Source organism: Crocuta crocuta, unplaced genomic scaffold, assembly GCF_008692635.1.
Source record: "Crocuta crocuta isolate KB4526 unplaced genomic scaffold, BGI_CrCroc_1.0 scaffold38, whole genome shotgun sequence".
NCBI classification, from domain to species: Eukaryota; Metazoa; Chordata; class Mammalia; order Carnivora; family Hyaenidae; genus Crocuta; species Crocuta crocuta.
The window spans coordinates 5191078-5204240 of record NW_027532605.1 but is presented as its reverse complement, the minus strand read 5'-3'; the positions used below and the strand labels follow the sequence as shown (position 1 = coordinate 5204240).

Here is a 13163-nt window from a genome sequence, read left to right as displayed (position 1 = left end):
GTTAATGCTGTCTCTCTCTTTTAGAAATAAATAAAAAACATTTAAAAAAAAAAAAAAAAGGAGGGCACTTGTGTGATGAGCACTGAGTTTTATATGTAAGTGATAGATCACCAAATTTCTACTCCTGAAACTAATATTACACTGTATGTTAACTAACTAGAATTTAAGTAAAACGTAAAACATTAAAAAAATTGTGTTTAAAAAGCTTATTTTCAGTTTAGATTTTTAATAGCATATCACAAAGTTTTAGGATTTGCAGCAAATTGAAGCATAGCATTTTCAAGATTTAATATTACCACCAGTTTTTATGTCATCTGGAAGTCTTATAATTCAATAAGACATATTCATAATGCGTGAAATCAATTCCTTTACCAATCTTACTAAATAAAATGTTAATAAACTAAATACATTTTATTTAGTGTTTACTTTGTCCAAGACACTGATACCCATTGAGATATGAATGGAGAAGGAATGAACTGATGGACTTAGGACATTTGTGGCAGTTTCTGCTTGATCATCCAGAAACTTGTTTATGAGGCCAAGTTCAGATGACAGATCTATGTTGTTCAATAGGCACTGTGTTTTATAATAATATGGTTTACTATCACTTAATAATTGGGATGTTTCATATAAAAGTTCAGATTTCTGACCTCATCTCACATATTTAAAATCTGACAACTCTGGCTTGAAAATGCCCATTTCCACAAGCCAACAATGTATTGGAACGGAGTACTCCACTTAGAGAGGGCATACCTCAAGTTTTCCAGGACACCACCCAGTCAGCCTCATTCAAGCTACCTGCCATGTTCAACACACCCTCCTCATTAGGAAGGGCAAATAAGTAGCAAAGTGACAAGAGAGACTGCGGTTTGGGCACTGTGTTTTCTTTTAAAAGGCGCCAAATATTTGAGGAAAGGAGAAAAACACTATGATAAAATAGATGAGAGGGTGGATAGAACTCTTCCTTCCAACTTCAATAGCTTTCATTTAATTACTGAAGCTGTTTTTCATTGTCATGCATGAATAGGCATTGAATTGCCATGTTAGCATAAAGGACTTGATTCATTTACTACCTCTCTCTACCTACAGCCATTGCCCGTTTGAAGTTCCTCATGTGCATGCTTTCCTTAATTCAAAGAACAGTCTGACATGACATAGTATTGTTAAAATGCAGATCTTCTTTGATTTTTACAAAGGCTGAAGAAATAACTTTAACAATTGGCCAAGCATTTGACCTGGCATACAGGAAATTTCTAGAATCTGGAGGAAAAGATGTTGAAACAAGAAAACAGATCGCAGGACTACAGAAAAGAGTGAGTAAACTCAACTTTTTGTTTCACATTTATGTGATGTAAGTACAGGGAAACTTGCAGATCATCAAACAAATTTAGAAGGCCTGCCATTAAATTTCCCCCACACTGATTGGAACTGCTTTCACTGTGTTCCTATAATTTTTCATTCCTGATCCCCTGCACAGTTTTTAACCATTTTATATTGAATTCCCACAAGAACTTAGTGTTCTCATGTGACTTTGCTTCACTTCCTGATGCTTCTCATGGGGATCAGAGCAGCAGAAGCAGCAGATGCTGGGTAAGTGGTTTCCCATGCAGATCAGATTCCTTTGTAATTAAATTACACCCTTTCTCCACTCTCTTCAAAATCATAAGCAAGTTTCACTGTCTTGCGGTTATACTCCAAGATTATGGGTAACAGATTGCATAGTGCAACAAGAAAACACAGAGCTGAGGTATTAGAAACATGGAATTTGCACACATGTAAAAAGATATTTTAAATTTAATAATATCTTTCCAGTGACCTAGAATTCCCTGATGTTTCCCAGCCTTTATCAAATAATTTTGTCCCCTGTGCACAAGAGTACATTAAAATGTTAAATAATATGAAATCTTATTCATTAATGTAGTCAGTATAATAGCCAATATCTTACAAGAATAAATTTCTGAAGGCTATTCAATAATCATTGCTTTTTAGATTCAAGACTTAGAAACCGAAAACATGGAACTTAAAAACAGAGTACAAGATTTGGAAAGCCAGTTAAGAATAACCCAAGTATCAACATCTCCAGTAAGTATATAGACTATGTGCATGTTATCCTTAGAAATAAGACTTCTTGGTGATAGACATCTCTGGATTATCAGCTCTATGATGTTTCAACTAATGCTCTGTGATCAGTATTTTAAAAGTAAACATGGGTAGAGATGAAAGATGCCAATTAAAAAATTACAGTTACCTAGGTAGTTCAGACAAGAGTTGTTTTTCCATGTTGTTCTTCTTGCTCATGTTTTGTAGAATAAGTTCTCCCTCAGTTTGTGGCATATTCTTTCTTTTATTCCTATTGCTAACTATTTACTGAGGTTAGATTTAATGACCTACAAGTATTGAATTTCATTATAGAAATTGAACTCTTAACAAGACTGACTTTGGTTTCTTATATTGCATAGCAAGGTTTCCACTGGGAGTGATACAGTTGTATTTCAGACCCTAAAATGAATGGTAGTCTCTGCAGACAACTCTCAAATATTTACAGTTACATTGTTTACTTTAGGTTTATCATAGATTTGAAATCCTTTTTCCAATACCATGTATGATGTCATTTTTTTGTGTGTAATTTTAGCTAAGGGAATCATTTGGAGGAGGAAGATGGAATTTAAAATAATGTTTTTTCTGGCAAAATACATTTAGAAAACCTTTTCTTCTTGAATCATCTGTGCTACTGTTCTCTACTAAAGTATGTTTTATTTTGCATTTTAAAAATATTAATATATAACTTATAGCATGATGGTATAAACTGAAACACAATTATGGCATTTGCAAACTTTAAAAAAAAATTTTGTTTCTAATTTTTTTTGCAAGTCCATTTTGGTTCAGTCTCTAGGCTAACTCCATGAAAAGATCTATCTATCTATCTACCTATCTATCTATCTATCTATCTATCTAATATTTCACCAATTCTTTATCCTAAAAACGTTTCTATAAAGAATTTCATTCAGGGTTTCAAACTGATGTGCCCTGGAAATGGGTCAAAAAACTTTCTTGTACACTCACACTTTTCCATCTTTCTCACTGGAGCAGCTGTCATTTCCACTGCTTGGCATATACATATGGTAGTGGGGCTGTTACAGCCAAGATAAGAGAGCTTGGGAGTGAGGTTCCTATGTACCTTCGTGTGTACATTGAGGCTGTCTTTATTTTAATAGTCCTTCCTGTTTTTTCTCTTCACCACTACCACTGTTTGCTTCTCATTAAGATTATGATTTTTTTTTTTCTTGCCTCCCTGGTCCCAAGGAATAGAGCATCAACTTATACTCCTTCATTGGAGTTTGGTCCCAAACATTGGTCCCAAAATGGAGTAACGCCATTTTGTATCTTGTTGAATGTCTTACTATTAAGTCATCCTGGAAAACAAACTGGGAGTATAAACATAAATGAAAGGAAGTTACCTTTTCAAGCAGTCTTAACATTGGCTTGTTCCGGGAATTCACTGCATATGAGTAGTAGCTTTACTTTAGTTTTTATGTTTGCAAAGGAATAAAATAAGATCCATTACCATTTTGGATACAAACCCAAAGCTTGCTCACCTTTTACACTCTGTCTCTAGACACAACTAAGACATCATGTTCAGAGGCAGGTGGATTTGGGAGGAGCAGAGGAGTCTGGGGCATGTTGATGTACCATGAAACAGCACTCCCTTCTTTTATTTCCTGAAAGCAGGCACTGCCCTAGACTACTCCTCGGGCAACCTAGGAGTAGGGTAGGTCAGGATGGGGGTTATGCATGTGCATTGGTGATCTGACATGGTCACCAAGTCAGCTTCAGAAATGGCAGGGGTCAGGAGGAATGAAGAGATGACACTTGTATCAGTTCCTGTGATCCTCTGGCTGAGATAGCTATCACAAGCCATGACCGTGACAGTTGGCATGTAAATGAAACACACAGACTGTCTGTATGTTCATTTATTCATCAATTCTATTTGGTAGAGTCAGTTATATTAAAACAATAACATGATTCAAATAGCCAGTTATTAAAAAGGATTAGCCAGGGGTGCCTGGATGGCTGTTGTTGAGCATCTGGCTCTTGATTTTGACTCAAGTCATGATCTCACAGTTGTGAGATTGAGCACCAAGTTGGGCTCTGTGCTGGGTGTGGAGCCTGCTTAAGATTCTCTCTCCCTCTTCCTCTACCCTCTCCTGCTTGCCTGTGTGTGCTCTGTGTGCACTGTCTCTCTCTCAAAATAAATAAATAAACTTAAAAAAAAAAGATTAGCTCTCTAGGAGCTGTCATTTAATAACTATTACAAGCCTTGTGTTCATCTCCATACTTAATGTGTCTCAGTAGAATGCTTCAGAGACTATAACTAAAAGGTTGAATTTCAAAAAGAGATAAAATTTTCTCTAAACCACTTTTTTGCACTTAAAACACAAAATTATTGCTTCAATGATCATTATGTAAATAACTCAAATTCTAATTTTGCAATTATATTCTTTTGTCATAGCAGTATGTATTTTCTCTTTATTTTAACTTGAAAAACTTACTTGTCCTATAATTTTTCAGTTTCTAAACGCTTATTATTAGTTTTGAAATTGCCATTATACTGAAAGATATATATCTTCTTTAAGATAAAAAAATAAAAATTATTTAACTTTTAAAGGAGGAAGAATGAACATTTTTAAATTGCTACATGATATTTTATGCCTGAAAATTTTTGGAGAGATTATGAACAAATATTTTTGTCTTTCCTTTTCAATTTTAGTTATGTAACTGAAGTAAACTAATATAACACCAAATGCTGTATTTATTTTACATTTCTTAAAACCATCTTCCAATTTTCTGATACTAAAAATGAGCTGAATTAGGAGCACCTGGGTGGCTCAGTTGGTTAAGCATCTAACTTTTGATCTCAGCTCAGGTCATGATCTCACAGTTCATTAGTTTGAGCTCTGCTTTAGGTTCTGGGCTTACAGTATGGAGCCTGCTTGGAATTCTCTCTCCCTCTTTGGCATTCTGTCTTTCTATCTTTCCCTAAAAATAAATAAACTTTAAAAAATGAACAGAATTAAATTATCTATAGTTATTTAGATGAAATGTTGCCATGCTTATTAATATCCACTGTTAAGGTTTGTTGATGATTCTATTAAAATTGAATTTGAAAAACAATGAAAATTGTAAATAAAATATAAATTTAAAGTATAGGTAACTCTTGTTTAATAGCTTGTAATGGGTCTATGGAAAAGCGAATTTCTAAGTTACAACTCTCTTATGAAATGTGGCCATCAGTTTTATAGGACACAACCGGGACACAAAGCACCTCATAGAGTGCCATCATGTGTTGCAAAGTTAGTGCACAGTAAATGCCTATGAGGCTTATAACTCTGGAAACAAACTTTGTTTATTTCCTTTGCTCTCAAAGGACTGAAGGATAGAATGCTCCAAAATTGCTAAAGTTCTCAGCAGTTTGTTTAAAGAATTAGAGGCAGCGATTAATACATGAATTGAAGAAGTGCTGAAATGAATTATGAATCCCATTATGCACCTCAAAATTATAATATAGATGGGCTTGGTGTATAAAATTAATTTGGCATCAGATTCTCCGTAACTTTCAGTGTGATGTGGTGAGAAGAAGCCCCAAGACAGATGATTCTACTCAAATGACTAGCCCAAGACAGGTCTTGATCCTACTGGGAGCCAAATTTTCTGAAGTCACACAGAAGTCACTCTTTTGCCATATAAAACACTAATTCAGAAATGGTTCTCTATACATGATTTAACACTATAATTTGGTTCATAAAAATAAGCATATAAAACAACAATTTCCTGAAATATCAAGATTTGCAAGCCAAACACAATATAGTCCACATCAAGCAAGTATTGATCAAAGTACAGTAAAAGGTTTATCTCTAATCTTAGCTTTAAAATAGTCTCTTTGGGAAGAAGGAGAGAAGAGAACAAAAGTAGGAATGGAATTATTGGGAGGGGGTGGGGTGATATTAAAAGTAATGTAGAAAATGAAAATAATGGAAATCCCTGGCATGGATGCTGTTATTATCAGTGTGTGATCAAATAGCAGATAAAGTCAATGATGGGAACCATGAGAAAAATAAGAAACATTTTTGGTAAAATTTGATTAGATAACTAAACGGTCACAAGCTGTTTTTCCTAGGAATAAGTCTAAAGTTATAGTTGAATTTCTTTAACACAGAACAGTGGTTCAAAGGAATCAGATCTTCTCATCAGAAAATCCAGTTTTAGAGGTGTTGAATCTTTTATTCTGTATTAAATCATAAATTAAAAATGTGAGGCCCTGTTGAGTAGAAGACTGACAACCTTTGTACTTTAAGGAATTGCTTGGGGCTCCTGGGTGGCTTAGTTGGTTAAGCTTCCGACTTTCGCTTGGGTCATGATCTCGCGGTTCGTGGGTTCGAGCCCTGTGTCGGGCTCTGTACTGACTGCCAGCTCAGAGCCTGGAGCCTGTTTCAGAGTCTGTGTCTCCCTCTCTCTCTGACCCTCCCCTGCTCATGCTGTCTCTCTCTCTCTCTCTCCTAGAAATAAATAAAACATTAAAAAAAAGTTAAAAAAAAAAAAGGAATTGCTGTGTGGATGGAATATAGATACATTTCTCTCCACTCCCCAAAGACACCCTAAGGAAGGGTTGCTATTCCTTAGATGATGGCTAACCATTCATGTATGTGTTATACATCAGTGTGAATTGGTCACACTGATGTGTTTTAAAGATATAAACTAAGTCATTTTAGGTTTAAGCTTTTATTGAAAATTTTCAGGCATTCTATAAAGTCCTTTCAAGCTTTCATTGTGTAAATTGTAGTTTTGTTTGTATTTTCCCTAGTCCCACCGAGTCATCCCTCCTTTTATGAAATAGTATCTTTCATGACATGTCTTATGTATGACAATGCATATCATTTTGATTTTTGTTTTCTCACATTTACTAATTGCACAATTAGATAGAGTTGTGATCCATTATGGCAGCTTGTAAAATATTTATCGAATATCTAATATAGTCATATGATATTTTAGGCTGTTGGGTTTTAGTAGTATATGAATTTCAGCTGTTAAGAAATTTGTATCCCACAGGGGAAAGAGAGGAAGATGGATAATCAACCCATAGGTAAATGAATAAATAAATATAAAATTTCAAATTTGATGTATGCTACAAATAAAATAAAATAGAGCAGAATAGGAGAGAGTAGTGGGGACTGTTTCATTTTTAAGAAGTTTCTTAATGTTATTTATTTTTGAGAGAGAGAGAGCAGGGGAGAGGCAGAGAGAAAGGAAGACACAGAGTCTGAAGCAGGCTCCAGGCTCTGAGCTGTCAGCACAGAGCCCAATGTGAGGCTTGAACTCACAAATCCTGAGATCATGACCTGAGCCAAAGTCGGATACTTAACTGACTGAGTCATCCAAGCACCCTGGGTGGGGACTGTTTTAGAGAGCGTGATCATGGAAAGCCCTCTCTGGGAAGGTAGCATTCAAATTGAGACCTGAATGATAAAAAGTTAGTCAATCAAAGGGCTAGAAACAGTAACAAGACCTTTGTGCCTGAAACATAGTGACCAAGAGCCAAAAACAGTTGGAGATTACTTTGGAGAGAGAGTCAAGGGCTAGATTTTATAGGACCCTGTAGGTTTTATTTTGTTATTTTTTTTCCTAATTACACTGAGAAGGTATTTGTAGGTTTTAAACAGGGGATTTGGGGATCATCTGGCTAACCTATACACCGTGGTCTATAAAAAGGCCAAAATGAGGTTCCAAAAATTTTCTAGGAGGCTATTTTGGTAGCCTAGGAGAGGGAGAAGAGTAAATTAGTCTAGAATTCTATCATTTCAGATGGTGTATGTAATTTGATACATTTGGGAAGTAGAGCTATCAGGATTTACTGATGGAGTATTTGGGGGCTGTAGAATAAAAGAGGGGTCGAAATTGTCCTGTAGGGTTTTATCCTGAGCATCTGGGTAGTGGTACCAGTTTTCAAAATAGACATGGCTTGAGGTGCATAAAAAAGAATATTTTACCTTTCCTTATGTTAGTTCTGCCTATTGGACAGCCACCTGGAGATGCTTATGGAATTCAAGAAGGAGATCTGGGCTCAATATTTTTTGCCCAATATTAAAATTAAAAGACATTTCTAACTACAAACCAATGAATATCTTCAATATATATCCAAACCCCTTTTTTACTTAATGCCAATTTCTCATATGCATGATGAAGAACGACACCTACTTTTAACTTTCTCATGTATAAATTGTCTTACTATTTTTTAACTTGTTCTTGACAAATGCAATGCTTACATGTCTCCTAAACGCCACTCCGTTGTTCAATCATAAGTTCCTTTTCTAAGGCAAATGAAATAGCCTTTGATAGTACCCATATTGCATACCTCTGTATCACACTGAAATTGTGGAAATCTTTTCATTGGTTTTAGAAATTGGGTCCTTATTTTATACAGTCATTTAGATACACTGAGAAATTTCCGTTACTTTACTGTGCTGTTTGCTTTTTGCTGTGTTCTAGTGGTTTGGCAATAGATTAGAGGTTGGGTTTCCACCATTTGGTACTAATTATCTAGGAACAATCTGATTTCCATTTATTACATTCACATGGCAGTGCTGCCTGTATTTATATCAGGAAAAAAAAAAAAAAGGTTTATTCTGCCCTCCTAGCCTCGTGAATGCCCCCAGAAGATTGTTCCATTATAAAATGTGGGTATAGCAAGTTCAATCAAATTGTTCCTCTTGATTCTTGTGTCTGGATGCTTACATTTTACTTTTCTGGCTATAGATGCTTTTAACCAAATCGGACCCTTGCCAGGAAGTTAAATGAATACAATTGTAGTCGTTAGAAGTACTGGACTTTCTATTGCTGAGTAAAATAAATGTCTCCCTTTCAATTAAACCAAGTATTTGTTACTGGACAAAATTCTACCTTTACATAATCAACTGTGTGGCCACTGATTAGACTTGATAGGACAATTATAACCTAAAATGTGTATTTCATTGTGGGTAAACAAAACTGCCTATTTATCTTCATCCAGCGTTTTCTTGACTATTATTGAAGTCAAGATAGGCAAGAGCAGATTGTGAAAACTCTCAGTTACACAACAAGCCAAATGTGAATCTTTAAACAAAAGCATAAATTTTAAACATGACATTGATTCAAGAACATTTGTTGCCCACAAAAAATGATTACTGGTTCATGGCTTCATTTTCATAATTGTTACTTGCACAAAACATGATTCTAAAGAAGTAAACTGTATCTAATGGGAAGAAAAATATATTCCATTCCAGCTCTAACCATGAGTACCTGATCAAATCATTTAATTTCTTGTTTCAGTTTTCCTTTTTGGGATATGCATACAATCATATCCATATAACTTGTGACATTCTTGTAAGAACAAGTAAGATAATAGGTCTTACAAGTAAGTAACCAATACAACCAAACTGTGAATCTAGAAATCTGAAAAAAAAAAAAAAAAAAAAAGAACATTCATGATGCTTTTAAACCATGGCATACCTGGGTGGCTCAGTTGGTTAAGCATCCAACTTTAGCTCAGGTCATGATCTCGTCGTTCATGAGTTCAAGCCTCACATCAGGCTCTGTACTGACAGCGCAGAGCTTGAGCCTGCTTCAGATTCTATGTCTCCCTCTCTCTCTGTCCCTCTCCCATTAGCACTCTGTCTCTCTTATTCATCAATGTTTACTGAATAAACATTAAAAAAATTAAAACTTAAAGTGATATTAAAAATATGTCATAATAGTGAATTTTGAAAGTGTGAATCTTCATGGCAGCATAGAAAGATTTGCTAGAATATTATGCATCACAATTGTATTTCCTCATCTTTAGTGTTATTTATAATCTACCAGTGTTTCAACTAGAAAAATTTAGATATCATCCTTTAAATATAAATTTAAATATTTACTTTGTAAATTTAATTCTAATATTTGTAAATTTAATAATTCTAAGTGATGTTAAATCATATTTTAATATTAAAGGTGTTTTACATTTTAAAAGGATATTTGGATATTTATATTATCAAAACAATTAACAGCCTAAAATAAAATTTTGATACCATTCTTTTTTTTTAAAGTGTGTATTTTAGAGAGAGAGAGAGAGAGAGAGAGAGCACAAGTAGGAGAGAGGCATAGAGGGAAAGAGAGAATCACATGAAGGCTCCATGCTCAGCACAGAGCCTGACGTGGGGTTCCATCCCATGACCCTGGGATCATGATCCAAGCCAAAATCAAGATTCAGATGCTCAACCAACTGAGCCACCCAGGTGCCCTGATTTTGATATCATTCTAATATTTCTGTAGATATTACCACAGAATTGTTTAATGCAATTTTTTCTTGTTTAACTGTATTTAACATTTACTGAGAGTTCAAAGCCTTCTATGACACTTCATCATTGCTGTCATATTTAAACAAGGCTAAGATTGAAATATTCATCATGGCCTAAATGCACCAAGCCACTGCTTACTGAAAGAGTAAGCTACAAAACTACAACAATGAATCTCAGATATGGGCACGCATTATTAATAGGCCTTAATAACCTAACCATGTCTGTGCAATTAACATGTAATGGTTGAACATAGAGCTTCTTGTTTCCTTAGCTTAATAATTCAGATCCTGTGCACCTTCATAAAGACCAAAGCACTTGAAATTATGATCATAAGGGACTAGTTAAAGAGTGGTGCCATGAATTTCTGTAAGAGAGTGCAAAAATTTTGGTTTCTAGCCATCTGTCAAAATACTGACAGAAGACCCAAAATAAATATATCAAGCTGTTTTCATCTAAACTATGTATTTAATTTCTTAAATAAATATCCTCAATGAGTTAAAACTGGCAGCTTAAAACATGACTAGCTCCTGACCCCCTAAATTTAGAAACACCACTCAAAATATTTAACAGATGTAATATTTAATTCCTTGACTTGTATCATTTCAAAGTTAGGAATCACAAACTCAAGACATCAGTGCAGCCCAAGCTGTGACATAAATGTGTAATGGGTATAGGTGGTAGTGATGAATTAAAGAGCATATACCCAACTTAAAATGCACAGCAGTTACTACCAGTCAGTTATTTTCAAGCAAGTCTATGGGCTCACTTTCTAGATTTTCTAACTTCTCAAGAAAAGCTCCAGATTTTAATTTGCAGTCTCTTAATACTACCTGAAAGTAACTGATTAAATGTTTTAAGAGATCTGTTTGACCCAAGCAATAAATACAGTTGACCAAAACTTCATTACTGACCCTAAGTAAACCTGTGATAGTTAGTGGTAGAGTCTTAGATACTACAACTATTGATAGATATCCCAGCTTTACCATTTTGAAAGTGAAAATATCTCTTAATTGGTGTATTTGACAACTTGATTATTTTCACATTATGTAAGTATACATTCTCAGAGTAAGTAGAAGGCATAATATTAACACTATCATAAAACACTAGAGCACTTATAACTTAGGTTATTTTGGCCTTCATTGGTTTTGAGGTAACTGGTTAAGATTTTCTGAACAATCTAAGTCATAAAATAATATAGAGTACCCTCATTTATTTTATAAGCCAGATGATACCAAGAACAGTTTCCACTGAATATCCTATTATGCTTTACTCAACATAAATATTCTTATCAATTTTCAGTTTTAAGTTTAAAAACTGCTCTAATATAAGGGTGCCCAGGTGGTCAGTCATTTAAGTGTTTGATTCTTGATATCAGCTCAGGTCTTAATCTCAGGGTTGTCAGTTCAATCCCTGCATTGGGGTTATGCTGAGTATGAAGCCTATTTAAGGAAAAAAAAAGGTGCTGTAGTATAAATTAGACAATAAATATACTTTGACGGTTTATTATATGTCTACAACTCTGATGTGTTATATAGCCTTTTAGAAAATACTTCTTTTGTTTATTTATTTATATTTACTTTTTAGAGAGAGCACACACACATGCATGAGACAGGAAGGCGCAGAGAGGGGGAGGGAGAGAGAGACAGAGAGAGAGAGAGAGAGAGAGAGAGAGAATCTTAAGCAGGCTCCATGCTCAGTGCAGATTCCAATGTAGGGTTTAATTTCACCACCCTGTGATCATGACTTGAGTCTAAGAGTTAGATCATTAATCGACTGAGCCACCCAGATGCCCTGGAAATACTTGTTTTAGATAAAATCTAGAAGAACTTTGCCCACAAGGAGCTTACAGTTGTCACTTAAAGTAAATGGTGATCACCAATCACCAAATTCTACAGTAAACTATGTAGATTATAAAATAGATTTTTAAATTATTATATATATATATATGCATACATGTATACATATCTACAGATAGATTGCTATGGAGGTCAATAGGGAAAACAATGCATATACAACACTGTATGCATATTAATAGAATGATGAATTATATAACTCAAACCATCAGAGATTTGCTTCCACACTGAACCCTTCCTTCAACTTAGATCTCTCGCTTTACACTGCCTGTTTTTCTCCTCTGCCTTGAGAAATGTGTGAAGAAGTGATTCCCAACTTCAAAACTTCCTTCAAATTTGCGGGTTTCCCTAACTATAATTTTGGTTATAATTCACTATGAAATTATCAAAAACCATGTTTGTGTGGGCTGCCTGAAATTCCGTGTTAAAACAATCTCTGAAGTGTGACCTGTAGCTGAGGAGTCTAGCTCCAGGCCCAGTCCTGGCAGCCCAGTCACAGGCAACTACAAAGGCTTCACCTGGCAAGTTTCACGGGGGTGAAGCTGCCCTCCCGACACCAGATTTAGTGCACAGTATGGAGGAGTTGCAGTCAAGGACTCTGCCCCCTCAACCTCTGCCAGCCATGCTCTTACACATACTGCATTCCTAGCCCAGGTGCCTGCATTCAGAGCCCTTCTTATTGGAGGCCCTTGGCCATGGCCTTCTTATAAAGCATCTGTCAAGACCATCTTATGAGGGCCTTGAAGACCCCTTTCTCCACAATGATTCAGAATTCAGTTCTTTTCTACTCCTAGCCCTTCCTCCTTTTCTTTCCCTGTCTTGCCCCCTCCCCTCAAAATAACAGCAACAAAAATAACAACAAGGACGCCAACACCAACTCAGCAAGACCTTTAGTTCAGGGCTCCCTCAACAGAGACAATGCTTTGCTTTTGCACTAATACTT

At 35.3% G+C, this 13163-nt stretch overlaps 1 protein-coding gene across 6 annotated transcripts in view; it reads left to right on the top strand.

Annotated features, from left to right (window-relative positions):
• GULP1 (GULP PTB domain containing engulfment adaptor 1) overlaps window positions 1–13163 on the top strand; it is a 262969-nt gene that overhangs the window by 234848 nt on the left and 14958 nt on the right. For 3 of the 6 annotated variants that reach the window (XM_077780210.1, XM_077780209.1, XM_077780213.1), the window contains exons 8-10: window positions 1197–1313; window positions 1510–1590; window positions 1990–2082. In XM_077780210.1, the coding sequence (XP_077636336.1) occupies window positions 1197–1313; window positions 1510–1590; window positions 1990–2082 (291 nt within the window). The remainder of the gene's footprint in view (window positions 1–1196; window positions 1314–1509; window positions 1591–1989; window positions 2083–13163) is intronic. The other 3 variants (XM_077780212.1, XM_077780214.1, XM_077780211.1) reach the window with 2 other exon arrangements.